General features: G+C 55.3%; 1 protein-coding gene across 1 annotated transcript in view; it reads right to left on the bottom strand.

Moving 5' to 3' along the window:
- Positions 1-27,406, bottom strand: part of WDR1 (WD repeat domain 1) — a 42,912-nt gene extending 15,506 nt beyond the window's left edge. Inside the window, exons 1-8 of the mRNA XM_045990556.1 lie at positions 27,225-27,406; positions 26,650-26,771; positions 14,345-14,435; positions 9,218-9,365; positions 8,080-8,260; positions 1,069-1,146; positions 617-697; positions 71-304 (exon numbers count right to left, since the gene is read on the bottom strand). Coding sequence (XP_045846512.1) covers positions 71-304; positions 617-697; positions 1,069-1,146; positions 8,080-8,260; positions 9,218-9,365; positions 14,345-14,435; positions 26,650-26,771; positions 27,225-27,240 — 951 coding nt within the window. The 5' untranslated portion in view covers positions 27,241-27,406. The remainder of the gene's footprint in view (positions 1-70; positions 305-616; positions 698-1,068; positions 1,147-8,079; positions 8,261-9,217; positions 9,366-14,344; positions 14,436-26,649; positions 26,772-27,224) is intronic.
- Between the last annotated feature and the right edge of the window lie 339 nt (positions 27,407-27,745).

The following is a 27,745-nucleotide window of genomic DNA, read 5'->3' as shown; positions in this document are numbered from 1 at the left end:
AGGTTCTCCCTTTTCCTCGCTGGGCGCACAGCCCTTGCCGCCACCCCACAGGCTGCTGGAGCAGCCTTACCTTGATGACCCGCAGGGGTTTGCTGGGGTTGTTTTTGTCCAGGTAGTTGATGTACCCAGACAGGGAGATGCTGAGGAGGTGGTCCTTCTGCCACAAGCAGCCCAGCTGCTGGTCCAGAACGGTGGAGCCCATCGTAAACGTATTGACAACAGAGTTCACACTGACGTCCCAAATCTTCGAGGTTTTGTCTCCGGAAGCAGAAAGCAAATGGGTGCTATCAGGGCTCCAACTGATCTACTCAAATGAAACAGTGGGTCAGGTATCAGAGAACACAGAGTGGGAAGGGGCCTCAGAAAGCAGCCTGCCTAAAGCCCCCATTTCTGAGCAGGGAGAAGCCACGGCTGGGGGGACCTGGTGTCCAGGCCCCTGCTCCAGCCACTGGCTTCTCCAAGCTACGACACCCCTTCTGTGTGATCCTGAAACTCTCCACTTCAGCCCATTCACACTTGATGGTTCTCACTTCAAACTGTGTACTGACCACTGCACTCAGGGACGCGGCCCCACAACGGTCACTGACACGGTCACAAAACACGGATCCATACTCACAGCATAAATGCCTCCGTCATGAGCCTTGCCGCCTCCCAGGGCACACACTTTCTCTCCCGTCTTTCCATCATAGATGTAGATCTTTCAAAGAATAACACACACGTGGGTCACAGGAGGGAGGACACGCTCACCAGCTGGCACGCAAGATGAGCTCTTCCCCGTCCCTGCTCTACCGTCAAGAGCTTGCTACTGTGACTCTTAAAAAAGGAATCTGAAAAACGTGCTAAACGGGGGAGTTTCCAGCTCCATTTAAAAGGAGAGAAATGGGAACGGGGCGGGGGGGGCACACTAAGCTGTGATGACGCAGCCTGGGAACCGAGTGCCTTCCAGGAATGGGATGGAGGGAGAGAGCTAGTTCCCCCTGGCAAGACCGGCTTCGGGAGGCTAGCCTGCCCTGAAGAGCTGGGAGGTGATCAAATGAGCCCCCACCACCCCCAGGCCCCAGCCCTCACCTGCCCATCAGCGCTGGCCGTAGCAAATCTGTTCCCATCAGGAGAGAATCGCACACAGTTGACAAAGCGGCTGTGGTCCTGCAGGAAAGAGCACAGTTATCTACCTGATGACAGGAGGTTCTGGAAAGTTCTCTATGAAACACGCAGTCTGCTTTAAACCTCTGCTCCAGCTGCCTATGTGAACGGCCAGTCCACAGGAAGACCTCGGCCCTTAAACAGAATAGTCCCAAAGTAGCTCCTGACTCACCAGGAGGTCTGCTTCTGCCCGCCTGCCTTGGCCCAGGCCCGTCTGTGCCCAGAAGGCCATCCCCTGCTAGGCCTCCCAACCCCATGCTCGGTGGGATGCATGAGTTCCCCCCACCCTCAATCTGCAGAGCAGACAGAGCCCAGACAGGGCCGGCTCTCTTCCCTCACAGCCCCAGAGGTAGCTCAAGTCCAGAACCCTAGGCCTCTTCCCCGAGTCTCCAAGGCTAAGCACACAGCAGGTACTGGGAAGGGTAGGGATGGAGCAGAGTTAGCAACTGAGCTTTTAAAGAAATTAAACAATGGTCTTGCACTTCAGGGGACTAAGACTCCAGACGACCTCCAGGGATGATTTCCTCTCCTAAAGATTCATTCTCTCCTCCATTGAGGGTCTGCATAAGAAAACATCCTCTAAATGCCCCATGCCCCCTCCCCTACCTTCAAGAAACACCCCTTCAATGAACTTAATAATATTAGCTCTCCTCAAAGCAGGAAGGGTTAAGGGCTCCTGGGGCATAAATACCTAATCGCCCATCACCTGCCCCACAGCATCCCCCGAGGCCAAGCACAAGTCCACTTAAGTCAGGAGCGCTCATACGAAGGCTCCATGTGTGTCTGTGTCACGCGAGGGGCTGAATCGGGCTGAAACTGTGCCACCTGTGAATGGAAACCTCAGGAAAGAGGGTCTATGCGGACATAGTCGAGGTACGATGAGGGAGACTGGGACAGACAGACAGCGGGTGGGGGAAGAGCCCGTGAAGATGGAGGCAGATTGGGAGGGTGCCCCTTGGGCCAACGGAGGCGGGGGAACACCAGCCTGCTGACATGGGGAGCTCAGGCTCTGGCTTCCATGCTGAACCCCTGGCTTGCCGTCCCTTGTTACGGCAGCCAGGAACATGCAAGGGGCAAACTGTCTGTGACACTCCCAGAGGAAGAGCCCTTCAAGGACACCATGCTTACTGCACTGGCGAAGCAGCTTAGGCCAGGAAGGAGAAATCGGGGCCAGGATCCCGAGGAAGGGAGCCACAGGCCAGGACCAGAGGAATCCACGTGTCTGCAAAGTCCACCTGGGAGGCTGAGCAGAGGAGTCGCCCCTCAGTGGGGTTTCCCTGCTGCAGGCAGCTCCATCCCTTGGAGCCAGAAGACTGCGGTCTCTGCCCGCGGAAACTTCCAGGCCAGGCCCCTCAGGCCCCACAAGCCTCGGTCCAGAGCTGGAGCACAGAGCCAGCCCAGCATGCTGCTCTTCACCGATCCCACCACCCCCCTCAGCTGACAAGGCCAGAAGCAGCCAGCACTTCCTCTCCCTCAGGGGGTTTCCCCCGCAGGGCTGGGGACAGGAAAGCCTGAGCCTTCTGAGCGCAGTGACACTGGTGAGCCACACAAGCTGGCTTGCCTTCCTATCTCTTTTCGGCAAGCACCATCATGGGGCTGCAACTTGGCTCTGACTCAAGAGCCTGTCCTCTGGGGCATCATCACCGGTGCCTGTGATGGAGGTGTGACAGGCTCACGGCTTCAGCCTGAACTTGGCCTTGGTTCTGGGACTGCCGGGAAGCAGTTCCCACTACTAACACGCCACCCACCTCACTCCCAGGGCCCAGCCTCAGCCAGGTCAGGCCTGCAGGGTGACAAGGCCGTGGCCGGGTTTACAGTGTGCGCTCATCTGTATGAGGACTGACCTTTCCTGCTCCCAGGTCTGGCCTCCGTGTTTTGGAGCAGGTGCAATCCACCATGCCGAACCACAGTGGAAGGAGTCTGCTTCCCAAGCCAGGATCTCTCAAGCCCTCCTGGGTGCTTCTGTCTCCCTCGCAGCCACCTGTCACTCACCACCTTACCACCGCAAGAACCTTGGGGAACCTTCAGACCCCTCCGAGGAGACAACCAGGCCCAGAGAGAACCTGGGGCTCTGGTTTCTCTTCCAGATCTCTATGCTTGGCTGCACTGGCTCTGGGGAGCACCTGGGTCAGATCTTCCCTCCCCAGGGCAAATGCCACCATGGTGCCATCCACCCAGGGCTGCGAGGGAGCCAGCTAGGCTCCCCAAGAACTTGGATGCCAAAAGAGGGCACAAGAAATGGAATGAACCCCGGCTACAAGGGTTGCTACAGTGCAATGCTGGCCCCCTTCACCAGGCAAAGGAATATACCATGAGATAGGCAGCCGGCCACCACTTAATTCCACCACACAACGAACTCCAGTTTCGCTGCTTCCCTGAGAGAACAGGAACGTCCCTAGATCCTAAGCCCAGCTCACAGAAGTCAGGATGCCCTCCTGAAGGGCAGCACCAAACACTCAGCTGCACACCTGCGCATGTCCACCCAGCGGCCCGAGCGATCCCATTATGAGGCCGCTCCCTCTCCTCAGAAGGGCCTTCTGCCCTGGCCGCCATCTCTCGGGAATCCGACTCCTTATAGCACTCAGCATCTCTGATGGGAAGGGGACATCACACATAATAGGCTCATGGTCCTCTTCCCCGAAAGAATGCTGCACATCACTCCTGAGGCCCTGGAACAAGGCAGGCTTGTGGGAAAACCTGGGTTTAGTGAGGGCCAGAAACAGTGGATGCCCCCAGAGAACCAGGCACTGTGTGAACCAAGGCCTTTGGCTTTAGAAACTCCTCCCTGTCAGCTTTTCCTGCAGCTTGAGCCAAGAGTCCAAATGAGTAGGAAACTGATGTCTGCTCCTGAAATAGCCCACTTAAAGGAAAACAGCAGTGAATGGCCCATTAACCAAAAAAGTGAGGGTTAAAAATAGCCCGTTCCACAGGGAGGTGAAGCCTGAGTACAAAGAAGGAAGGGGTCTGGGGAAACATCAAGGCGGGGAGGGGTATGGGAGGGGTATAGGGAGGGTTCACACACCTGTAGGTCTTCCTCCTTCCTCTGGTTGCTCAACCCAGCCACCACCTATGGGCTGGGGCTCACAGACCCTGGCCCTCCCCTCCACACGCTCCCTGGAGGAGACGTAGCACCATCCTGCAGGTCTAACTCCCTCAGGCTGTTCCCTGATGTAGAAGGCCCTCGGGGTCCGACCGACACCTGTCCGCCCATTAGTCACAGCCGACTCTCAGTGGAGCCCTGTGTCAGCAGATCCTCCCAAGAACCCCCACTGTCATTATCCCTCTCCCATCATCACCCACTCTTGACACTGAAAACAGTTGTGAAGCCATTAGGTAATAAGTAGCATACCTGAGTCCCTGTCACCGGCAGGGTCAGAGCACCATGGGGCTCTGTGGCTTGACTCCAGCGAGCACAGGCAGACGAGCTGGTCAGCTCAGGTGTCCCCTCTGGGAGCCCTCCCTGGTTTCACTGGCCCCAGCTGTCCCCAGAACATACAATGCTACTAACCCTCACAGCGCAGTGCCCTGCCCACCTGTCCTGCTCCCTGTCATGAACTCATGGAGGGAGAAACAGGCTCAGATGCCTCGGCCCACCTCATCCTACCCGAGCACACAGCATGCACGTTTAGTCAGTGTTCTGAAAGTGGGTTTCCGTCCTCAACTGCAACACTGCCTCACTCCTTCAGTCGACCGCCCCCTCCACACCTGGCCTCCTGTCCCTCTGGGAAGTCTCCCCTGTCAGGTGCTTGGAGGGGGAGCACCACACCCTCTGCCTGCTTCAGCGTGGCCGAGACACAAAAGTGACCCCCATCCTCTGTCTGCCTCTTCTGCCACCTGGACAGACTGGCTCAGCGACCACTTTCCTCGGCAGAAAGTGGACCAGAGGAAGGGGCAGAAGGTTTGTCTGGCCACGATCCCACCATCAGCCACAGCCCGTGCAGGAGCAGACCAGGAAGGAAATGGGGGGAAGGAGACCTGTCCCGCTGACCTCCAACGTGACCAGCATTAACGCACCCACAGCTCTCCGAACAGCAAGACTGGCAGATATGAGGACAGAAGGCAGAACCGGCTAAGGACAAGGCAGAGCGTTCTGCAGGCCCAGCCCAAAGCCTGTCCAAAGCAGGCATCCGACACACGCTGATGGCCTGACACCAGCGTTCTGCCTTGCTTAGAGTCAGGGAACAGGAAAAACACCCCCCAGAAAATCCTGCATAGCAGAGGTCCAATTTTACTTAACTGCCTGGAAAGGCAATGCCTCTAATAATAGCCAAGACACATTTCTAGCTCAACTCACCTCCACTGTGCCAAAGGAAGCAGGACACCCCATCCCCCCAGTTCGGCGCCGCCCGTGATAGGTGAGACCACAGGTGGCTGGAGAAAGCTATTCCCGGAGCAGCTGACCATGCTGCACAGCATGCCCGGCTGGAGAGGAGACCAGGTGTCCCCTCTGCGACAGGTGGGCTCTGTCCGCACTCAGAAACTCAGGCAGGAAGTTTCCATTTCTAGTTTCCAGGCAAAGGAAAACTCACGCTGACCTGACAGCCAAAGGGCCTGCCTGACTCCGGATGAAGTGGGTCCTTACTCAGCTCTCCAGAACAGGAGTCTACACTTACTGTACAACATGAGCAGCCGGTTTACACCGATGAGCTCAAGAATCAAAGAGAAAAGCTACCCGGCACCCCCATGTAGGGCAGCAGGCTGGCCGGGGAGGGCTGACCTGAGCACGTTCAGGCACTCTGGCTTATCTGAAACCCTGCCCTCACCTCCCCTTGGGTACACGCACCACCAGCATTTTATTCTAGCACTTACTGAAATGGAGACATAACTCGGTCTTTCTCACGGCAGCAACTTGAGCTCAACCCCTCTGTGCTCCTGACATGCTCAGTCCTCATCCCACAGCCTCAGACAGGGTGTAGAGGGAGAGACGGGGAGAAGCTGGAGCCTAGCGGGGCAGGCAGCCAGCCACCCATGGCAGGTGCGCTCTGGGGCTCTGAGGTTCCAGGGGAGATGCACATGCCTAAGTCAGACTGATCTACACAGTTGTCAATATTTGACAGGCCATTTTGGGTGGGTGTAGGGCCCCAAACACTTTTCTCCCCATCCTTCATTTGCTGGCCACCTGAGCCTGTCTGGAGCACCCAAAGATCTCCTCGTGGACACTCCGATCTGATGTTCACCAGCATCTTACATCCTCCCATAGAATGGCCATCACCATCCTGTCTCCCAAGGGGACCGAGCCACACCACTGGCCCATCCAACGGTCACAGAGCCAGCCAGCTGTGGTGCTGGGCTGCCATCCAATGTCCTCCATCCCTGATCTGCAGCCAGGTCCAGAAGCAGGACCCATGGGTGATAGGCTCCACAGGCAGACCTGACGACAAGCTGTGTGCCCACCCTGGACAGAGGTGCCAGGGGGCAAATGTTTGTACCTGATAGCTCTGGGCTGGGGTGTTGGGGTGAGGGCTGTGTTCTTACATTAGAAAGGAAAACGGAAAGAGAAAAATTATTCCAGCCGAGTCCCCAGGTGAGCAGAGGGAAGGCTGGCAGAGTGCTGAAGTCACAGGCTCAGGCTGCCTGGGCGCAAACCTGGCTCTGCTGACTGGCCGCTGCGCTGCTCCTGGCTGGGTTTAATCTACATCTGCAAAGGGGTAGTGACCCCTCCCAGGGCAGGAAGAGGAGCCTCACTGGCCCACAGCCCAGATCACATCCAAGTGACATCAAACAGTGGGGGGAGGAGGGGGACTTGGAGATAGGGACAGCTTCACTGAGATGGGCAAAGACAGCCTCCTGTTGCCACAGAAACCCATCCCCTCCTCCTTCCTCTCCTATGTGCAAGGCACAAAGTTTAGCTATCTGATTCATCCCATGGAACCTCCATCTGCACTTAGTGAACAATGACCTTGAACATAGCCTTCGACAAAACCCCCACACCATCTATCAACTGGGCAGTAGCCACAAGAGACGGCCACAAGAACTGCTGCAAAAGGAGCTGAGCTGAACACCCCGTGGGGCTTCCCATGCAGCCTCCTGACCTCACTTAGGGGCCCTGGGGACAGAACGGAGTCCGTTTTACCAGCAGGGAAGCCCTGCAGAGCTCTTCCATCCCCAAGCCAAGATCTGCACTGGAAATTCTGCCCACTGCCCGAGTACTACCCCATGGGGACCCGCTGAGGAAGTGGCATCGTCCTTTCCAGCCACACCTTGCCTGGTTTATGAGTCACTGTGTTTAGTCATCAAAGTAAACAGTGGTCCCCGCGGAGCCATTTTAAGGACATTCTCTCATTTAATCCTCAATGAGGTAGGACCGAGAACTGCTCTGGACCCACAGGCAGCTGCGTAGTTAAGTTCATGGTTAAAATGCACTATTATTGATACCCCCATACCCACTTTGCAGATAGGAGAAGTGAGGCTGAGGTTCAGAGCCTTGTCCCAATCAGGGAGCAGGAGCAGAGCTGGGACACTCTGCTAAGGTGTTTAGACATGTGTCTTCCACAGGCAAAGCATCTAACTCTCCTCATCGCGTGTCACATTCCAGCTGTGACCCTGCCCTCATCATCTCACCAGAGGAGACGAATCTGGTGTCCCTGGAAGCTCACCAGCAGGTCTTGAGTTGGCAGAACCAGAGCCAAGCCTGGGCCACCCCTTTCTGACAAAGCTCCTCTACGCCAGGATGCTCCCCTGGTCATAGGCCATCAGAGATCCGCTCATTCATCCCACAACCCCAGAAACATACACATCTCCCAGGGCAGCCCTTCCGGCTTGAGGGCAGGGCCACGTCGGCCTGGGGCTAGTGTGCTGTCCCACCATCACAGGACGTTCCCCTGCAAACCCCACTTCTGTCTATACACCACAGCATAAACGGCATGTGCTCACAACCCCGGAGGTCTAGACTGCTGGTTTCATGTGCAAACCACCCCCAGGGGGCTGTCCACTTACGCCAATTGTGAACTTGAACTTGAATGGTGGCCCCTCAAAGAACGCGGCACAGTTATCGTCACTGCCCGTGGCCAGCCGGTAGGGTCTGCTCTGCTTGATGTCCACACTGTTGATGACTTTGTTGTGTCCTGTGATCTCGCCCACGGAAGAGCCACTGTCCCACAGGAAGACAGCTCCAAACCTTCACCCAGAGAGTCACAGGAAGAAAACAATCAACCCTGGGGACGGTTGATGAGATGTGGGCAGCTGCGAGGCCAGCACGGGGATGCTCACAGCCACACTTCACGCACATTTGCTAAAGGAGCCAACACCAGAGATACCGTGGTTTTGGCTCTGTGCGGTGCTGGTCAAAGAATCTGAGAATAAGTGGCTCTGGGAAGGGACTGGATGTCTACGTCTGTATGGCCCAGGGCCAACAAGTCTCCCATGTGGAAGGTCCCTTAGAAACACCCGCTGGGGAACAGCCCTGTGGCTTCTCGGTTTCCTAGTGGCTGTACTGGGCGGGACCAAGGTAATCAGCAGCCACTACCCCCTACCAGAAAGGAGACGGTGCCCTGCTCTCAGTTGGCATCTGGTAAGTACATACTGCAGGGGCTCCTCCCTGTGTCTGGAGGCAAACTGAATTCTTAAGACCAACAGGATGACCTGAAAAACTGGCAGAACTAACCCCTGCCAGAGCATGCATTAAAAATAGCCTCCGAGTAAGGGAGATGAGATGTGTGCCTGCCAAGTCCGAGTGCCTGAAGCCACCGTGGTGCCCTGGAGGGAAGCCTGCGCTGTGGCACACCTACCCCGTCTCCACCGGGCCCCTCTTCCTTCGGAAGGTCACCACCTTCGGTGACGTGCCCAGCTCCCCTGCAGCCAGGCATGGCTGCTGGCATGCGGGGAGGGACCTCAACAGAGATCGGAGCTCCCTTTCCCTCCTCATTTCCTGCCGCTTGGAGTGTGGGCACGACAGCTGGTGCTCCAGGTGAGGGGCTGAGGATGTCAGAGACAGAAAGAGAAGGGCCCGGCCCCATGGGGCCTCAATACGGTCCAAGCTGGCCCAGAGGTCACCGCTCCCCTCCCAGCTGGAGCACCCACAAAGACAGCAAAGCCAAGACACACAGGCAGGGAGGCGCCAAGGCCAGAGACTCACTTCTCCCTTCCTTCCCCGACCACTGCGATCCTCTTACTGTCTTCTGTCCAAGCAATGTCCTTGATCTTCCCAGCGAAAGGCTGATACTCATACTTTAAGAGGTGCTCCTTCTGCGTGGTATCCCAGATCCTCAGCTTTCCAGATATATCTGTGGGCACAAAGGGTGGCGACAGCCGTGATCATCCCTGGGCCTGGGTGATGTGGGCACCAGATGTGCCCATCCAGCAGGGCCCGGGGGCTCCGCTGCCCCAGGCGGCATTTCAAGTGAACACAATGGGCCACTGGCCCGTCAGTACGCGGCCTGTGAGGCCCACTACTGGGTCCCTGCAGCTCACCAGCCACTCTCTGGACAATAAGCCCTGTGTGGGCACCAGAGCACTGAGGCACACAGAGGCACAGCCCAAGGCGTCAGGCAGCTGTCTGTGTATGACTCTAGTGTCCTCACAGGGGGGTCTAAATGGCCTATGGGGATCGGGTACCTTTCTGAACTCTTGATACTCAGTTTCTTCGTTTGCAAAATGGGCCAAGACTAGTGACAACCGCCTCTCCCGAGCAGTGGCTGTGCTAACGAGTGGAGCTGTGTGCGGCTGGTGCATGCTGGGACTTGCTTGCGGCCCCCGCCTGGGCTCCCTTCCAGCTACTCGCCTGCATCCCCCACATCTACGGTGACGCACCCCCCCAACGGCCCAGACGAGTGAGGTGAGCGCAGGAGCCTTGTGGGAGGCATGCAAGGTGGGTGCAGGCAGGCAGAGTGGTGCTCCAGACAGAAAGCCACGCCTCTCCTCAGGGATGAGTAACCAAGTGACATGGGAGCTGAGGGAGAGGCACACCCCTCCCTTCCAGGCAGATCCTGTCACCAAGATCTGAGACTGATCCCCACACAGCCCTTTCCAAAAGAGCACTGAATTCCCAAATTAGCACAAAGATGGAGGATTTTACACTAACTCCTCAGGCTTAAATCCTCGGCCCAGATTGGGCTTGGGGGGAGCAGTCTTCTCAGGAAGGAGGCTCTGCGGCTTCCTTAGGGTCCCTTTAGCACGTCACAGAGACCCTCTCGCTGCTCTGTGAGCACAGGTCCTGTCCTCTAGCTCAGGGCACAGGGCTGAGGGAGGCAGAGGCTTCCTGGGGCTCTGAGGGCATCAAACAACACCCTACACCTACAGGTGCGCCGACCAGAGGGGGAGGACAGGGCCACCTCAGGGAGGCTACTGAGAAGAGTCAGCACGTGGACAATCTCAGACAAGCACTGGATACGCAGCAGGTACCCGCTGCAAGCTGGTTGCAAGCTGGTCATCACTCGCCAGCGAAGGAACTGAGGGCCACCGGAGACTCTGCCTCATGAGCAAACAGCTACGCCCACAGTGCACAGGGCAGACAAGGGAAGACTCGCTGCCATGTGAAGAGCATGACCCGAGGGGCCCTGGGGGTGCCGGGCCTCTCTGGGTGAGGTCCAGGAAGGCTGCCTGACCAAGGGGAGTTGCAAAGATGACCTGGAACTAGTTCAGTCTCTAGTGAACAGGCAGGCAAGAAAGGAAAGAGGCAGAGGCTGGAGTACCAGGAGCGAAGCAGTGTGTGTGCAGGAAGGACAAGTGTGCACACAGTGTCACGCGCACGCTCACACCAAGCCATACTGTCAGCTGGGCTCAGGTCGGTCTAGGTGGCTCTGAAGTCTGGCCCCATCAGCGTCTATAGCTCAGGCTGACCGTGTCCCACCTTCATGGCCAGGATGGAGCCGGCCAGCCCCTTCCTGCTCCCAGGTGGGTACGGAGCACTCAGGGTCCTCTCTTGGCTGGGCACCAGCTATTTTCCCACGGCCTCCCCCACCCCGACCCTCTACCTCCTGCGTGGGTCCTGCTCGTCCATTTAATCCTCCTTTTGTTACTCCTGAGGAGAGCTGACAATGTCACATTACTTTCAGGTGTACAACCCAGTGACCTGACAAGTTCCTAAGTTACGCTATGCGAAGCACAGGGGTAACCACCATCCGTCCTGACATCACTACTGCGACATCTGCGACTGTGTTCCCCGGACAGTGCCCTTCCTTCCCCCGACTCACTCATTCCACACCTGGGAGCCTGTGTATCCCACTGCCCCCCCACCCCCCGGCAACCATCGTGTGTTCTCTGTATTTATAGAGTCTGATTCTGCTTTTGTTTATCCTTTTTTTCCCCTAGATTCCACTCTTAAGTGGAATCATATGGCCTTTGTCTTTCTCAGGCTATTTGACTTACTCTAACACCCTCTTGGGCCTCTGTGGGGTCTCAGATGGCATGCTTTCATCCTTTTTTACAACCGCATCGTGATTCCACTACCACGTTTTCTGTTATCTGTTGCTCTATTGAGGGACGCTTAGGTTGCTTCCATACATTTAGTTCTTTTTGGGAGGCAGCTAGGGCCAGGAAGAGAAAGTGGGGCTGGGGGACCAGGCACTCGGGCCCCACTGACAAGGGCAGCCCCTGTGCAGCCAGGAGACCTTATCAAGTGCCCATGGGTGCCGACCCCTGTGCTGAGTGCTGGGGACACAACAAAGACACCTGCTCAGGGGCAGAGGACACCTGCAAGAAGCCAGAGATGATGGGGAGAGAGTTCCTTCTCTCCCCTCACTGGGAAGGCATCTCCCCCTCCAGATGACATGCTACACCAAGGGGAGCAGTCTGAGCCTGCACTCTGCCCCCACTCCCCAGCAGCTTAGCAACGTAGGCGGCAACAGGAGTGAGGTGGGCCTTCTAGTGCCCACAGAGGCCTCTGCTCGCCAGCTCTGGTCTCTCTTCCTATGTTCCTCACCTGAGCAACCCTCCCGTTCTCCTCTCCTCTGGGCAGGGGCCCCTCTCCTAGGAAGCCTGACTCTCTCTGGCCTGGATGCACGGCTCTGAGGGCAGCCTGGGATCCAGAGCCCTGGTGGGTACCCAAGGGATGGAGCACAGAGCATAGACCAGCGGCATCAAAATTACCCAAGGAAGATACAGCTAGAAAAAGGGAACTGGGTTTGTCCTGGAAATGGTTCTGAACAAGAGAACATGACACCACGGGCCATGTCAACCCAAGGGCAGACTGACCATTTTGCTCAGGGCTGGGGATCTAGCCTCTGGCATGAGCTCCTTACACAGTAGGCTTTCCAGAAGGTTCATTCAGTGGACACAGACCATTCAGACTCACAGAAATCTATAGGTCCCACAGAGGGCTGGAACCCCATCTGGGAGGTACTGGGATCCCCGCCCTAATGCGGGGAACTCCGGGTACCAGGTAACCCACTTAGCAAAGAGCAAAGCCCTTTCTCAGCCTCCCTCTCTCTCCCTCCCAACTCTGTACAACCATACTATTTTTAGCCCAGCACCTAATCTCTGCAATGAACGTTTCCTTCTCTTCACTCGATTCAAGGGACCAGCTCGCTAGAAAAGTAAATGTGATCTCTGCCCAAGAGCACCTAGATCTGCATGCAGCCCAGACCTCCCTCAGTTCCTCCACCAAATCAGGGCGCCTTTATGAGAGCAGAACGTCCAACTGACCCTTTATTTATGTGGACTGTCCTTCACAGCATCTCTGTGCCGGGCTTCCTCATTGATTTAGCACTAGGATCTGAAGAGCCCAGACTTCTGGCTGGTGGAGGGCCCTGCCCCGGTACGTGGACTGCAGGCCTGGGCTCCCACATGCTTCAGCAGCCGGGCCTGCAGCTCCACGCGCCAGGGTGGGGAAGCTGTGCCAAGCAGGCAGCGGGGCCCTCGCCAACCACACTCCTCTCCTGAGAAGACATGATTTTAAAAAGCACCAGGGTCACATCTTGGGGCTTTCAAGGAAAAGGTATTTTGCTGGCAAGCAGGGCTGGCCAAAAAAAAAAAAAAAAAAAAAGAAAAAAATCACATGGCTAAAATAAACCAAAGCATATAAATTAGAGCAAGTTTTATAGATCGAGTTGGAGTGAGTCTAAACACCAACATCGTTAAGTGCCCACGTTGGGCCAGACTCATGGCCAAGCCCTTCACACACAAGCCTGACTGCCGGCTTTAGCCATCAGCCAAGCACGCCTGTCTCTCTGGCGTGTCCCAGGTTTAGTGGCAGACACTTCGGTCACAGGCTATCAGGAGGCCACCAGCATAAGATGGTCCTTGGCATTGCACACACACTGCGGCTCAGGATTCTGCCCGGCTTCTCAGAGAGCAAACCAAGGCCCAGGAAGGTGAGCTATTCCAGGCAGGCTGCACAGTGTGTAAGGGACGAACCCTGCAGGGACAGGTCCCCACACGCCTCTCACACAGGGGTGGCGGGAAGTGCAGACCAGCCATGGGGCATGTGAACCCCAGCCCTCCTCTTTTGCCCAGCAATTCGTTCCTCTCTGCTGCTCTCTGGGGATGCTGACCAGGCCCAGGCCCACAACAGCTCGCTCACTTGGCTTTCCCTGAGGCTGGAGACAGGGCCGGGCACTGGTAAAGTGGCCAGTCACTATCCGCTGAGCGTGCAAACAAGGGAATGAGTGAGTCAATGGGGGGGGGGGGCGCGCTGCGCACCGCTGCCTCCCCTTCTCATCTGTAAATGGTGAAAGATCTGCCTCAAAGAAGTGGGTGAACAAAGCATCCACAATGGTAAAGACCCTTCTGTCCCTCCTCCCAGCCAGCCTCCCGCAGAGCCACACAAAAAGCCTGGCTGGAGAAAGCAGAGGGCCTGAGCAAGCAGCGGAGGCGGGTGGGGGGGGGGGGGGCCTTTGCCTGAGGCCATCATTGGCAGGGGCTGGGAAAGGAGCAGCTAACGAATAAAGGTGACACAAGACAACGCTGCAACTCAGAAAACACACACACACACGCGCATACACAAATGAGCTCCTAAACATCATGGTACAGCTATCTGCAAAGGCCTCTGGCCAATCTCACATAGCATTTCTGCTGACCTCTGAGGGGGAACAAGCTGGAACGCCGCCAGCCATGAAGTTCTGCAACGGGGCTTTTCGGTGGCTTGTACTTTCCTTGTCAGCCCCAAATGAAATTAATCAGACTGGCACCACCTGCCGCACTCCTTCCTGCACCCCTTCCTTTACACCTCCCCTGCTCCTCCTCCCACCACCCTGCATCCAGGAGTCCAGTTGGGCTGGGGAACTCCTGGGCCACGCCCCCGCATCCCAGCCGCACACACAGGTACCTCCGGAGGCGATGTAGAACCCGCTGGGTGCATACTTGGCCACCACGACCTGATGGGCGTGCTCCGTGTAGATGTCAGCAAGGGCTGGGTTCTGCGGGGAGGAGACCAGAATGAACACAAGGAACGCAGCAGCAGTCAACTGCTTTTCCCTCTCCCGATGAGCGGATTCAGGGGCTAAAAATAACACACGCACGAACATCTAAGTCAAAACCTCCATAAAGAAAAATCCCAGCAGTATGACTCCCTGCCCACACACCCAGTGCCTGCCTGCCTGTCTTTGGGTGATAGAAATCAAAGTAGTTTTAACTCTTTCTCTTTAGCCTGCAGCTGTGGAAGTGGAGATGCTTATCTTTCCTTTGCTTTTCTGCACCTGACATGGTACAAATACGTATTTGTAAGATACACTCAAGACAAGTTTCATGAGAGAAAAGTCTACCATTCTCTCTTCCTGGTGGGGAGCTTCCCGGAGTCAGTTGTGTGCTGGTCTCCCTGTTCAGAATCAGCTCTGCCCCGGACACCAAGCAGTGGATGGCCCGAAACGGAGCCCTGGCTCTGAGCTCCAGCAGCCTGGCGGGGCGCAGCACTGGGAGCCTACCCCTGTCACAACCTTCACCGGGAAGTGTGGACTTTACCGCCTGCTTCGTAGCCCAGATGGAAGGCTGGCTGGACTCACAGCGAGAACAGGGCCGGAGTCTGGGACCACTACTCGGCAAGAAGGTTCTAATGTCTGATTTACCAGAAGAAGATTGCGGCACCCCCACTTCCACACACACTCAAGTGGCCTCAGCAAACTGGAAACACATACACTGAGATGCTTTCAATCTGTCTCTATGGCTGGGCTTTCTTTCTGGAGGGAATAAAGGCTCGGTCATCTACTCCCCATTCCTGCTGTCAGGTTTCTACGAACCAAGCGCTCTTCAAAGAGGCCACATCTCCCTGGCTGGAGGCTGAGGACACATCAGGCTCCAGTGTGGACAGCCTGCTTTCTAGAGGTGGCTGCTGCAGGAACATCTGGCCTGACGCCCAGGTGTCCCCACTGCTCTCCAACCTGACCGCAAGGTCAGAGGCCTGCAGTTTTCTCAGCTTTCTGGCTACATGATCTCCAGCCCTTGACTCTACCAGACTGAGACCAGAGAAGCTGACCCTAAATTCTAGCCCCGCCCACCACCAGCCACCTCTGGCATTCCTGTTGGCATTCCCCTGGCCTGCCAGGACCATCCCATCTGCCCTCTGACCCCTACTTACAAGGCTTAACTGCAGGGCCACTTCCTGCACGAAACCTCCTACGCTCCTTAAATCATTTACTTTGTTCCCTAAGGTACTCAGGACACACGATACAGGTATCCCCTGCATTTACAAATTTGCACTATGCCACTTTGTTTTTCCACAAGATCTACATTAATACTGGTTTTCACTAACCGACAGCAAGCCACACAGGATTTTCACTTCCATGAAAAAAGGCAAAAAAACAAAATAGCATTTAGCCCTGTTTCAGTGGTGAGATGAGCCGGTCTGGGGTAGCAGGCACCCCAGAGCAGCGAGGGGTGACCCCCAGCTCCTTCCTTGGGAGCCACACTCAGCATCTTAGTATCAAACAGCCAGAGCTCCAAGCTGTGTCTGGGAGCACCTGGGCTCTCCATTTATTTCATGCATCTGTTAGCAAGACACGTCCTAAGGTATCAGAAAAGCCAGGAGAGGTGATTTTTGGGGGGGTCTAGGAACACTCTATACTCTTTTTCATATAAAGTAATGGTAACTGCCTCTTTGCTTTAGGCCATTTTGGTTCACATGAGGTTTCAAAGAACGCTCTGCTCTGGTTTTGGATAGTGGGGAAACCTGAAGTCCCAAACCTTCTTGTCATCGCTTCCAATTAGTTTTTCTGCAACCTGCTTCAAGTGCATTTATCTCTTCAGCCATCAAAGCAGTTCACAGATAGCCAGTGGTCAATAAATGTTTTTTTTGGGGGGGGAGTTTACGAAGTCCTTTTCACCCTAAGACTTAACACTCGGCATTAATGTGATGTAGTGAGCACTTAATATACATGCTTCATAAACTGATCCATCTTGCAATAAACATTTGCTAGTGAAATTAGAAAGGTATCAGGTACTCAAAACAAGATGTCATAAATGGCAGACAGGCATATGCAAAGGTGCTCGAGGTCTTTAGCCTTTTGGGAAAAGCAAATAGAAACGACAGAAAGATACCGTTCCATACCCCCTAGAATCAGGAAGATTAAAAGACTGATGTCACCAAATGCTGGCAAGGACGGGGGCACAATGTACTGGAAAGTTTCCGTGTAGCTGGTGGGAATGCAAAATGATGGAGCTGGAAAACAGTCTGGCTGGTGATTCATGAGATTAAGCATATACTTACCACACACCAAACATGCAATCCCGCCCTTCGGTATTTACCCAAGAAACCAAAGCACACATCCACAAAAAGACACACATACATGAAGGTTTATAGTTGCTTTACTCATTAACAGCCCAAACTAGAAAACAACCCCAATGTCTACCAACAGACACTGGAAGAAACACCACCCTATATCCACAGTGGAACACGCTCCGGCAACCAAGGGGGGCATACACTAACATGCCCAGCAACACCAGTGAACCTCAAAGGCATTACGAAAAAGTCAGACACAAAAGACAACACTGGGTTGCAGGACTCCTTTCTTATGACATTCTAGAAAAGGCAAACTTAAAGGGACAGAAAGCAGATTGGTCCTTTCCAGGTGTTAGGTATGGAGGGAGCCCACTGACGGCAATGGGTTAAGAGAGCCCTTCTGGAAATCACTGTGGTGGTGCTTATGGGGCTGTGAGTATCTGTCACGTTGAGCAGCAGATAAATCTTGCTGTATCTAAACTATGCCTCAATAAAATTAAGATGCCTGGTATCCATTAACATCTGCTGAATCCAACTCATTCCAGCCCAGATTAGTGCTTCTTATCCTAACACCCCAACATGGACAAAATCCCTTGCAAAGAAGCGGGCCAAAAGTGGTCTGTGGACAGGCTACCTCCCCCAACCCCAAGATCCTTTCCAGGTGTGTTTCAAGGCTGACTGAGGGGTCTTACATTCTACATGGGGCGGGGGGGGGGGGGCACCATGAGCCCATTTTACAGATAAGAAACCATCCCATGGGCAACTGACGACCCATGCTGGCACTCAGCCCCACTGGGCTCTGCTTTTAAAAGGGTGGGCATGCGAGATGAGTAGGCACTGGCCCTGGGAGAAGTTCTGCCCCTAAACATTCCCTACCCTAAATGGTCAGGGTGGCGAGTCCAGGGGACATGAAACACCCAAGGTCATCCCCAGCAGGCTCAGCTCCAGAATCCTGGGCTGGATGAGACATCTCTCTTCTCTGCACTGCAAATACAACTAAGCCAGCGAGGGAGGGGGCCAAATTCTCCAAACTGAGCATAATGACTTCATCTGGGTTCATTGCAAACTCCCCACCTCGGTTTAGTACACACAAGGAGGCTGGCTACTAGAGGCAGAAATGATAGCTCTGCCATTCCCACTGTCGTCTAGCCAGTTCAGGCTCATTCCAGATCAGCTAAGGCCACAAGGCACCAGGATTTGTACCCAACACCGCCCCCCCCCTTGGCTGGCGGCAGCTCCCCTCACTTGCCCTCCCTCTCCTGCCGCCTCAGGCAAGGAGAATAGGACTTGGGTGAGTAATTTATTTGGGGCAGGGCTAGGCAACAGGGGAAATGAGCCAGTGATGGGAAGAAAGCCAATTCCGGGTGCACCAAGGAACATTCCTGCTAGGGCATGGGCTTCCCCTCCCTGGCGGCCTTGAGAGATGGTTCAAGACAGGCCGAACCCCACTGCCTCCACTCTTCTCGGACCCCCACCCCCCACACAGGACCCCCACAGGTCTTCTCTTCCAGGCTAAGGAGCCACTCCCTGGGCTGATGCCCTTATGGGGCCAAGGCCCCTTTACTCCCCAGGCCAACCTAGGGCTATAACAGGAGCACCCCTCCCTCCACCACCTGCAGCTCAGGGTCTGGCAGGGGGCACTCAGCAACACTGCTAGGTGAGGGGCAGAGCTCAGGGCTGCTAAGGCCCTGGCATAAGCCCTGGAAGGCTGCCCCCACACCTGGGAGAGGACACAGAGGCACAGATCTAAGGAAAAGACACGAGCACGGAGGGCCTACCATGTGCCTTGCAGACCCTGCAAACACCTGTGGGGACAGCAAGGTGGGGGCGCTCTGGCCACAGTGGGAGCCAGACGACAGAAGGCACCTCGGCCCAACCTGAGGAGGCCCTCTCCCCTGCAGACTACGTACCACCCAGCCTCCCACCTGCGCAGACACCCATCCCCAAGACCAGACTTCCTTCTGCCAATCCTGTCAAACAGGAAACAAATCCAAACCCCCACGCCCTCCCAGTCTCCACCCTGCTCAAGGAGACTCCCTCCATCAAGGGAGGATTCCCAAAACTCACTTTATCCGGGGTGTGCCTAACTGAGCCACCGACTCCCCAAAGCTCTTTCAGGTCCTATGTCCTCTCAGCCTCAGGGCTGAGGAGGGATCAGAGGTCACTATACCATCTACAGTGAGGTCAGTGACTGGCCCAGGTCACAGGGCGTGGCAGCTCTGACCTCAGCTCCTGAGCCACAGGGAGCCTGGTGGACTTATCAGGAGGTTGGGAAGGCTTCCCTGAGCAACCAGTGTAGAAGCTGTTGGACCCCGGGCCTCTATGCTCTCCTGGAGCAGCTCATGGCCCCTAGAGCCTCCAGAGAGAGAAAGCCCTGGGCTCCTCCAGACCCAGCCCAGGCATTGTGAGTGTGACCTTCCCGGAGGATTGTGTTTCAGAGCATGGGCTTTCTAACGATTTCTAGTTCCTAAAAGCAGTCCCTGGTAACTGGACCTGTGCATCCAACACAATGTGCAGGGACCTCTGTTGATGACTAAGGACAGACTTGAATTACTGCGCAGCAGTCCAGCGAGAAGCAGCCACACAGATATGTGTGCTTCCAGAGCGCAAGCTGGGGCCCAGAAGCTGAGCCCCGACCTCACTGCCTCAGAAGACAGAACACGTAAGCGTGGCTCATTTACTCCTTCCAAGAACTCCCTGCACCCACTCGGGGCTGGCCCTGCGGATCCAGCAGTGAGCGAATGCTCTGTACTCTGTACGAGTCCAACCTGCCACCAAGGCAGCTGGCCCAGAGGAACGGCACCCCCACTGACAATCCAAAGTCCATCTCCCATTATGCCTGCTCCTTCCATCAGGAAATCACTGAGTGACTTTTTGTTTTTTCACTCTATCTGCCTCTGCCTGGAACTCCTTCCCTTTTCCCTGGTCCTCAATGACATCTCCTAATTAGCTTCTACCACGCAGGCAAAGGCCACCTCCGAGAATCCTTCCCTGCTGCCCTAACTGGAAATGATCTCATCCAGCCTGGAATGCCCACCGTGTGCCCTGGCGGCCCACCCCACCACCCTCACCACTTACTGCCTTGTACCACATGCCACACTTACATCCATGTGCCTTCTCCCTAAGTGGGCCCCACAGGGGCAGGGCCTGGATGTGACCCAACACAGCCGCCTCCAAAGACCCCAAAAGGCCAAGGCTGGCTAGACCCCGAGAACCGGTTCTGAAACATCGTGCCCAGATGGTTCACTTTCAGCCATGAGGGTGGACCCTTCTGTTGACTTCTCTGAAACCTCATAGGAAGGTAACTTTATAACCCACTTCACAGGCAAAGAAGCTGCAGATAGAGAACGGGATGTGCGCAAGGCTACCCAGCTGGTAAGTGGCGTGCGTGGGAACCTGAAGTCAGGTAAGGGCGTTTGTTCCTCAGTTCTATTCTCTTACCTGTGGTTGGTACCATCGTTAGCCTGATTCTCTGACTCAGAGGAGCACTTTAGTCTGCCCGACAGGTAAGGATTCCAGAACTGCCTGGGGCCATTCAGCAGTCCTGCATGGTCTGCTGCTCCCTGAGGGCCTGTCCCTCTTGCCTCCTGGCTCAATCCCTTCCCAGTGCAGCAAATCAAGCTGTAACACAGGGACCTCTGCACACAGGACAGTGGCACCTTCCTTCCTGCCCTCCCTCTTTTCCTCTTATCCGCCCAGAGCCTTACTGAGCAGTCCTGCAGGGAGTCTGGGGGAGGCTGCCTGGGTCAGATGCCAGCACCTCCTGGGGTCTGGTGTCCACATCTTTAAAAAGAGCAAGTCTCTAGGCAACACGGCGATTGTGTTGCCTAGAGACTTGTGAGGAAGGCACTGTGGACCGTCACAGCCCAGGCAACCCTCTAGGGATACTTGTGAATGAAAAAAAGCTCATGATGACCGCATGACTATTATCCCTACTCTTCCAGATCAGAAAACCAAACCGGTTAAAGTACAGTAAGTGCTCAGCCACTGCCCAGCACAAAATGTACTCATGCACGAGGAGCTCCTCTGCCAGAGGCAGGGCTCAGGCTGCCTGCTGGATTGGCACACATCTGTGTTCCCTGAAGAACAGCTGAACATGGGCAGGGCTGGTGGGGAGGTGGGGAGAGGACTGCAGTGCCCATGATGGGATGGTATGTAGTGGAGAAATTGCCATCTTCTGGGTAAGATCTCAGGGAGCAGAGATAAAAGCAGTGCGTAAAAGCTACTAGTAAGCTGACCAGAGTCTGAGGTCCAAGTCCTTCTATAGGAGCTATCACCATAACCAAAAGTGGGCAGGTTCCACCACTGGGACTTTTAGAAGAGAAGCAAAAAGAGCCCTCTTCATTCCAGCGTCTACATGTGATCTATAATGAGGCCCTATGGGGGAAGATGGGTTGGTGGGGGAACAGTCCAGGGGTCAAGACAGCACAGGGACCCAAATGGGCATCTCCAGCCATTTTAGGGCAGGGTTGACTTCCACAACCCAAGCAGAACCAGTACCACCTCTCTGTTGGCCTCAGGGATGAGGCCTTGTTTTCTTTGTAACCTTGAAGGCCTTGATATCCCTCTCTATACCTCCAGGAGCAGAAACACGTAAGAAATGTATCAAAATCACGGACCCCCCTGCAGGAGCCCCTAACTGTGTGAGAGCACACAAGTCTAACTTCTAACCTTGGTGCACACTTGGCTCCCTGTCTAGATTCTCCCCTATCTCCACTTTCTCACTCCTCTTCCTGGAAAACTCATACTTATCCTCCAAAACGTAACTCAAATGTTCCCCTTCTCCAAAAACCTTCCCTGCTGCTCAGTGGCACAACTGGTTCTTCTTTCTTGTTCCCAAATCACCCAGGACATTCTTTTAAAGTGCTTAACCAGATCATTAGAATGTTATCCACCAAGGGTAACATTCAATCTCAACACTACTGATACTGTGGGCCAGATAACTTGTAGCACAGCCCTGTGAATTGTGGGATGCTTGGCGACATGCCTGGCTTCTACCAACTAGACAGATACCCATAGCACACAAAAAACATCTTCAGATGTTGCCAAATATCTTAGGGGATGGGGCTGGGGGCAAAATCTCACAATTACTGATTTGAATCTTGGACACTGTGGTCACAGGCAGGGCTCAGCAAGATAAGCTTCGTGAATGCAGGAAACATTAAGAACCAAAGAATGGTTCTACCAAGTGCTGATAAGCATTTGCTGGGTGTTTTCATCTTGAACCTCAAATCTTAGGTACAGAACAATCTCAACTACAGATTCAATCATATTACTGGTCTGCCTAACCTCTTAATGGTTCTGGCAGCCTCCGACACAGGGCTGCCTGATCGCCCACAGTTAGAGCCCCCCACACCCAGGCTCCGGCCCTGGAACTCTACAACCCTGTAGAGGCCCTCTTGCCCAAACCTGCTTCATTTGTCTACAGCACCTGTGCTTCCTCTCAGGGTCAGCCCCATCCACTTCCCAGAGTTGGTTTTCCCCACTAGACCGCGAGCTCTGCGAGGACAGGCCCATGGGCTCTGCTACAAAGCAGATGCTTGGTAAGTACGTATAACAGGGTTCACTGGGGCTCAAGGTACAGGAGGTGGGGGGGCAGGGCAGTGGGGCAGGGATGGAAAGGAAATGCCTATCCTGGGCACCAGGGAACCCCATGAGACTGGATGTGGAACAGCCAAAGCACCCAAGAATCACTAGTCCACGAAGTAAGTCACCACCGCGTCACTTGGGCTCCAGGCAGCTCCGTGGCCTGGTCTGAGCCTGTCTTCTCACTTCTTAAAGATCCAACCCTCAGGTCTCTCCTGGTTCAATCTCACGCATGTGTTGCCTATTCACGTGCCCGGATGGTACTCCAACACAGCATTCCCTCCTGCCACCTGGAAGCTTATGTCGCTCCCAAGACCACGAATTCTGTGTAGGATTGGCCTCCCTTGTATCTGGGCTCCCCACAGGGCTGGTGGTCATCCTGGACGTATAGCACGGACTCAGGAGGCATGTGCAAATAGACAGAAGGGACAATGTCTATCCTTCTGGAGCCATCTGTCCCTTCGCAGACACCCCCCACCCCATGGGGGGCACACACACAGGTGGTCCTTCCGCCCAGGGCTGGCAGCAGATCACTGCAGGAGAAACTCGGCACTCACATTCAACCACCCCGAACTTGACACTGTGCTTTGAAGCAGACTGTGTTGAACTGCAACAAATATATCACTTCCTAGAATTGGATTTTATATACGTAACTTTGTCAAACATACGTATTTTACTTCTACAACCTAGGGCCTGGACTGCTTTAAAAGCAAGCTCCAAACCTGTCCTTATAGCAAATCTGCTGGCTGCTTTTGGCAGCTTTCGAGGGGCCTCTGCTGGGAAGTTCATGTGCCAAAGCTGTTCTGTACAGGGACGTGATGCTGGGCAGCTCAGAATCCTGAAGAGCCTCCTTCACAGTCACTGGGAGTAACTCTTCCTGTTGCTGCAGAATCAGCAGGGGCAGTGGCCATGCCGGACCCATGCTGAGAACATACCAGGCTCTCCCCTTCTGGTAGACAGCCACACCACTGCATGCTTTAATTCAGGTGAGTTGAAAGAAAATAGGTAAGAAACATTCTTTTCCACAAACCTATGAAGTGCCATTATACTGGGTTCACAAAACAACTTTTAAGTCAACACAATGAGTGACGGCAGTGGTTCCAAGTAGGAAGTCATATGGGTACGGATACCTATTTGGTTTGAAAGGAGGGAAATGCCACAAAACTGAGCTCCAGCAACCTCAAGCAAGCTGAGCTTTTTGTATTTCCAGGCAATAAAGCCTGCGACGGCTGCCTATTATCTCCATGACACAGCTTCACTTTCAAGGCCTTTTGACCAACGGATAAACTCACTGAGCACCTATTATGGGCCAGGTACTTTCCTGGATGAGGAATGAAACAGTGAATGAAACAGCGGAGATCCCAGCCCTGCTTTCAAGGAGTTTCCAGTCCAGTCCCAGGAGACAGGTAGCTGCACACAGTCGTTGGATGGCCTGCCTGCTGGCTCACTTTGCGTTGGTACGTAGGGGCAGAAAAGGCCAGGATGGGAGTGCTACGGAGTCCTATGCCCTGAGACAGATCCGTGACAGATTTCAGAAAGAGCATGGAAGCAAGAGTGCCTGGAGCTGAGTGGGAAGGGGGAGGGAGGGAGGTTTGGGGGTGAGACCAGAAAAGACAGGCTAGATGGTGAGGCTGTATCAGGCATGGTAAGGCACAGCAAAGAGGCAATGGACACCGTCTCATATTTTAACGTAACTGGTCCAGCTGAGCTGAGAACAGACTGGCGGACAGCCACCTTGGAATCAAGAAGACCAGTTTGGGTTTTCTGTTTTGCAATCCGGAAAGGATGGTAGCTTGGAGGAGGGTGGAAAACATAACAGGTAGAAAAAAATGTCAGATTCTGAAGTTAGTTTGACAATGGACACTAGGATCCACTGATGAATGAACTATGGGATGGAAGAAAAAGAGGAAAATCCAGAAGTCCCAGGTTTGGGGCCCAAATGGCTGGAAAAATGGCATTGCTGTTTTAGGGGAAGGACACATGGGGAACCTGAATGTGGTCTGGACACGCCAAGCAGACATCTGTTGTACATTCCTTGACCTAATTCCAATCTTTTCTTCTGGGTTTCCTCTCTTGCCCAAACCTATAATATAACCAGACCATCATCTTTCCTACTTCCTGAATGGTCATGAGGGTTCCCCATAACTTTTCCCAGGAATGCTGTACCCCACTAAAAATGGTGTCCATCTTTAACCGAGTACCAATGATCCCCCAATCCAAAAAGGGCCTAAGGGCCAAATTTTCACCCAGAACAGGAACACATTAGCAGCTTCCCATGCTGTCTGGGCCCCACAGAAACTTACAAATAGCTGGGAAAGAAAAGCAGACACACCCTCAAGAGAGAATGGTGAACTCGGGTACCAATAAAAATAAAGACTTCCGAAGAGGGGTGCCTGGTGGTGAAGCCTCTGCCTTCAGCTCAGGTCCGCATTGGGCTCTCTACTCAGCAGGGAGCCTGCTTCTCCCCCCGTCACCCCCCACCACCGCCTGCCTCTCTGCCTACTTGTAATGGCTGTCAAATAAATAAATATTTAAAAAACAAAAACAAAAACAAAACACCTCCGAGGAATGAGTGAACTGGGTTTCACAAGCAGGGGAATGTTTGCAGGGGGGTGGAGGTGCCTGTGTGCAGCTGTGAATAATTCTCACCGGAAGCAGCTCCGAGGATTGGCCTCCTTCACCTTGCTGGCCTGACCCCTCTGCAGAGCAATGGGCCCACAGGGCTGAAAGATGCCGCTGGTCAAGAACCTTTTGTGGCATCCGACATGAGGTACCTCACGTGAGGCCCCCCCCATCTAGAAGCACATGTAGATTGCCATGACCCGTCCAGGATTTTTAGGGGCCAACTCAAGCGTTTCCCACCCTGTATATCCCTGAGAATGGTTTAGTCCATTTTGTTTGCCCAACTACAAGCGAGTACCTACTTTGGGCCATCTACTTTGGGCCATCGAACTTTTATTTACTCACAATCTTGGGACCACACCCTGGGTATCTCCGTCATTACCATCTAAGTCCCTGGTAGGGTTTCCCTCAGTTCTGGGTGAGGCCAGATCAGCTTTCTAGGAACCCGTGAGTCTAGCACAACAGAGCCTGGCACCTTTGGTGAGCATTCACACCCGCCCACCCCTTCGTTTGAGGTGCCCAGCAATCCAGGGCAGGGCTGAAACTGCCACTCCGAGCTCGGTCCTTGAGCAGAGGAATGACAGTGACTGGCTGGCTTGCCCAGAGATGAGGGAAGCAGCAACGGCACCTTAGATCATGCAGAGCCCTCTCCTTTTACATGCAAGAAAAGCAAGACCCCCAGAGCCCCTTTACTCCCTTAGCCAGTTGTGAGGTCCCCGAGGGCAAGTGCATCTGATCAGCAACAATCCTGGCCCACCAGGGGTAATCACTCGCAACAGATGTGAATCTAAGCTGACATCCCTTGGGAGCATGACCAATCAGAATCATCCACCTACATACTGTGCAGAGGTCCAACCCCAAGCACAGTGCAGGGGAACCCCTCCCCCCACAAATGGCTGTGCTGGTACTTCCACCTTTCCTCCCCCATACCCTAACTCGGCCTGAGGAAGGGAGAAGAAAGATTTCAGTGTGCAATCCCAGCAGTGGGGAGACCAAAAAGCAGACTGGGTCATTTCAGTAATTACAGAGGAGTAAGAATTTGCAAGGATTTCCCACGAAATTGGCTCAAGAAGCATTCTCAGCCTGGGTACAGGACGTCTGTCGAAATGATTCATGGGAATAAACTGGTTCCTGATTTGCACTGGGGCTCACACCAGGTTGGAGTGCAGAGGTCTGAGCATGGGTCCTGCTGGCTCTGCCACACTGAGACCCTGGGTGTTAATAATGGTCATACATAAGTACCATTTACCAAGTGCTGGGTGTGCGCCAGGCATGCTGGGCTGGAGGGACACATCATCTCATTCAGCAGGCACAGGCAGTCCGGGAAAGAGGGGGGAAGGGAGGCTCATCTCATCATCACTTCCATTTTACAGATGAGGACACTGGGATTCAGATGCCTAAAACGGCCCCAAGGTCAAGCAGCTGCTGACTGGGTGTGTCTGATCCCCCCAACCCAGAGCCCTTATACTTCTGGTCTGAACTAACCCAAGCCTCAGTTTCCCCAGAAAGAGAGAGAAGAGGGCCTAAATAAGCCTAAACAGTCTTCAAGGCTTCCGAGGTGTGGTCCCAAGGCTGAGGGGGCGTGGCGTTCTCACCCTCCCCAGGCCGCCGGGAGGGAAGAGAGGGGTGTATCGGGGAGGGAGAATTAACCTGGGAATTGCACCCAGGGTCTGAACCCGCGCCTAGGAGGTAGGTGGGAAGGGGTTACTCACGTCGATGTTCCTTAGAATGACGCACTTTCCATTGGTGTAAAGAAAATTGTTGCCCTTGGGGTCTCCGCCAATGATTTTGGAGACGCCCCTCTCCACCTGGGGGAGGCTGGCGAACACCTTCTCTGCGGAGACACAAACCAGGCAGGGCGCATTAGGGGCAGCCCCCACCTCGGCCCCCGGCCGAACTGACGACCGGGGCCCGGGAGCGGACGAGAGTGGGGACCTGGACCGGTCTCAGCCGGTCACCTGTTGCCTCCACCGGGAGGGGCGGCCGCCACTTTGAAGGAGCGCAGGGGACCGCGCGACTTCCTGGTCTGCGCTCCAGACCAGGCCCTTCAGGAACGCGGGGGCTCCCACGGGCCCAGCCCGCAGCACCAACTTTGGGGCACCCCCTGGGCCGGGGATCGCCGCCGGGCGCCCTGAGGGCGAAGCAGCGTTCGCCGGCCCGCTCCCTCTCCCCTCCCCCGCGGCCGGGGACTCAGCCGGGCCGCCCGCGCCCCGCGCCACGCCGATGACCGAGGGGATCCGGCGGCGTGGACGCCCATCCCCGGGGGGCACCGGGCCGCAGCACTTACTGATCTCGTACGGCATCCTCGCCCACTTGTTACCGCGCCGCGCTCGCTGAGACCTCCGGAGCCGCTCGCGCCGCGAAGCAGACTGGCAGAGGCCGGGCTAGGGACCGGGGACCGGGGACGGAGAGGCGGCGCCGGGCGTGCCCGGCGCGGAGGGGGCGGTCCGAGGCCGGGGCTCTGAGGCCGGCTCGCGCCCTGCCCTGCGCGCTGCCGCTGCGGACGCGCCGAACCCGGAAGCGCGATCCCGCGCGCGGCTCGCCCCCAGCTTTGACCATATATAGTCAAGCGCTCTGCTCGGCGGCTGCAGCCCGCGCGAGGTTGCGCGGACTGGGCCGCCCCTCCCCCACACCCGCGCGGGGCCCGCCCCGGAAGTGACGTTGCACGCGGCCCCATAAAAATGTGGCGCGGGCAGCCGGCTCAGTGTCCGGTCGCTTTTGGGTACTGTCGATCTCGTGGACGGCAGGGTGGGCGGGCTGCTCCGGCCGCTCCCGGCTGAAGTTCGGGGGCCGCGCAACGCGCCAGCA

The sequence above is a fragment of the Meles meles genome, chromosome 2, assembly GCF_922984935.1.
Source record: "Meles meles chromosome 2, mMelMel3.1 paternal haplotype, whole genome shotgun sequence".
NCBI classification, from domain to species: domain Eukaryota; kingdom Metazoa; phylum Chordata; class Mammalia; order Carnivora; family Mustelidae; genus Meles; species Meles meles.
The sequence above is the reverse complement of the archived record's forward strand: the minus strand, read 5'-3'. Positions and strand labels throughout refer to the sequence as shown.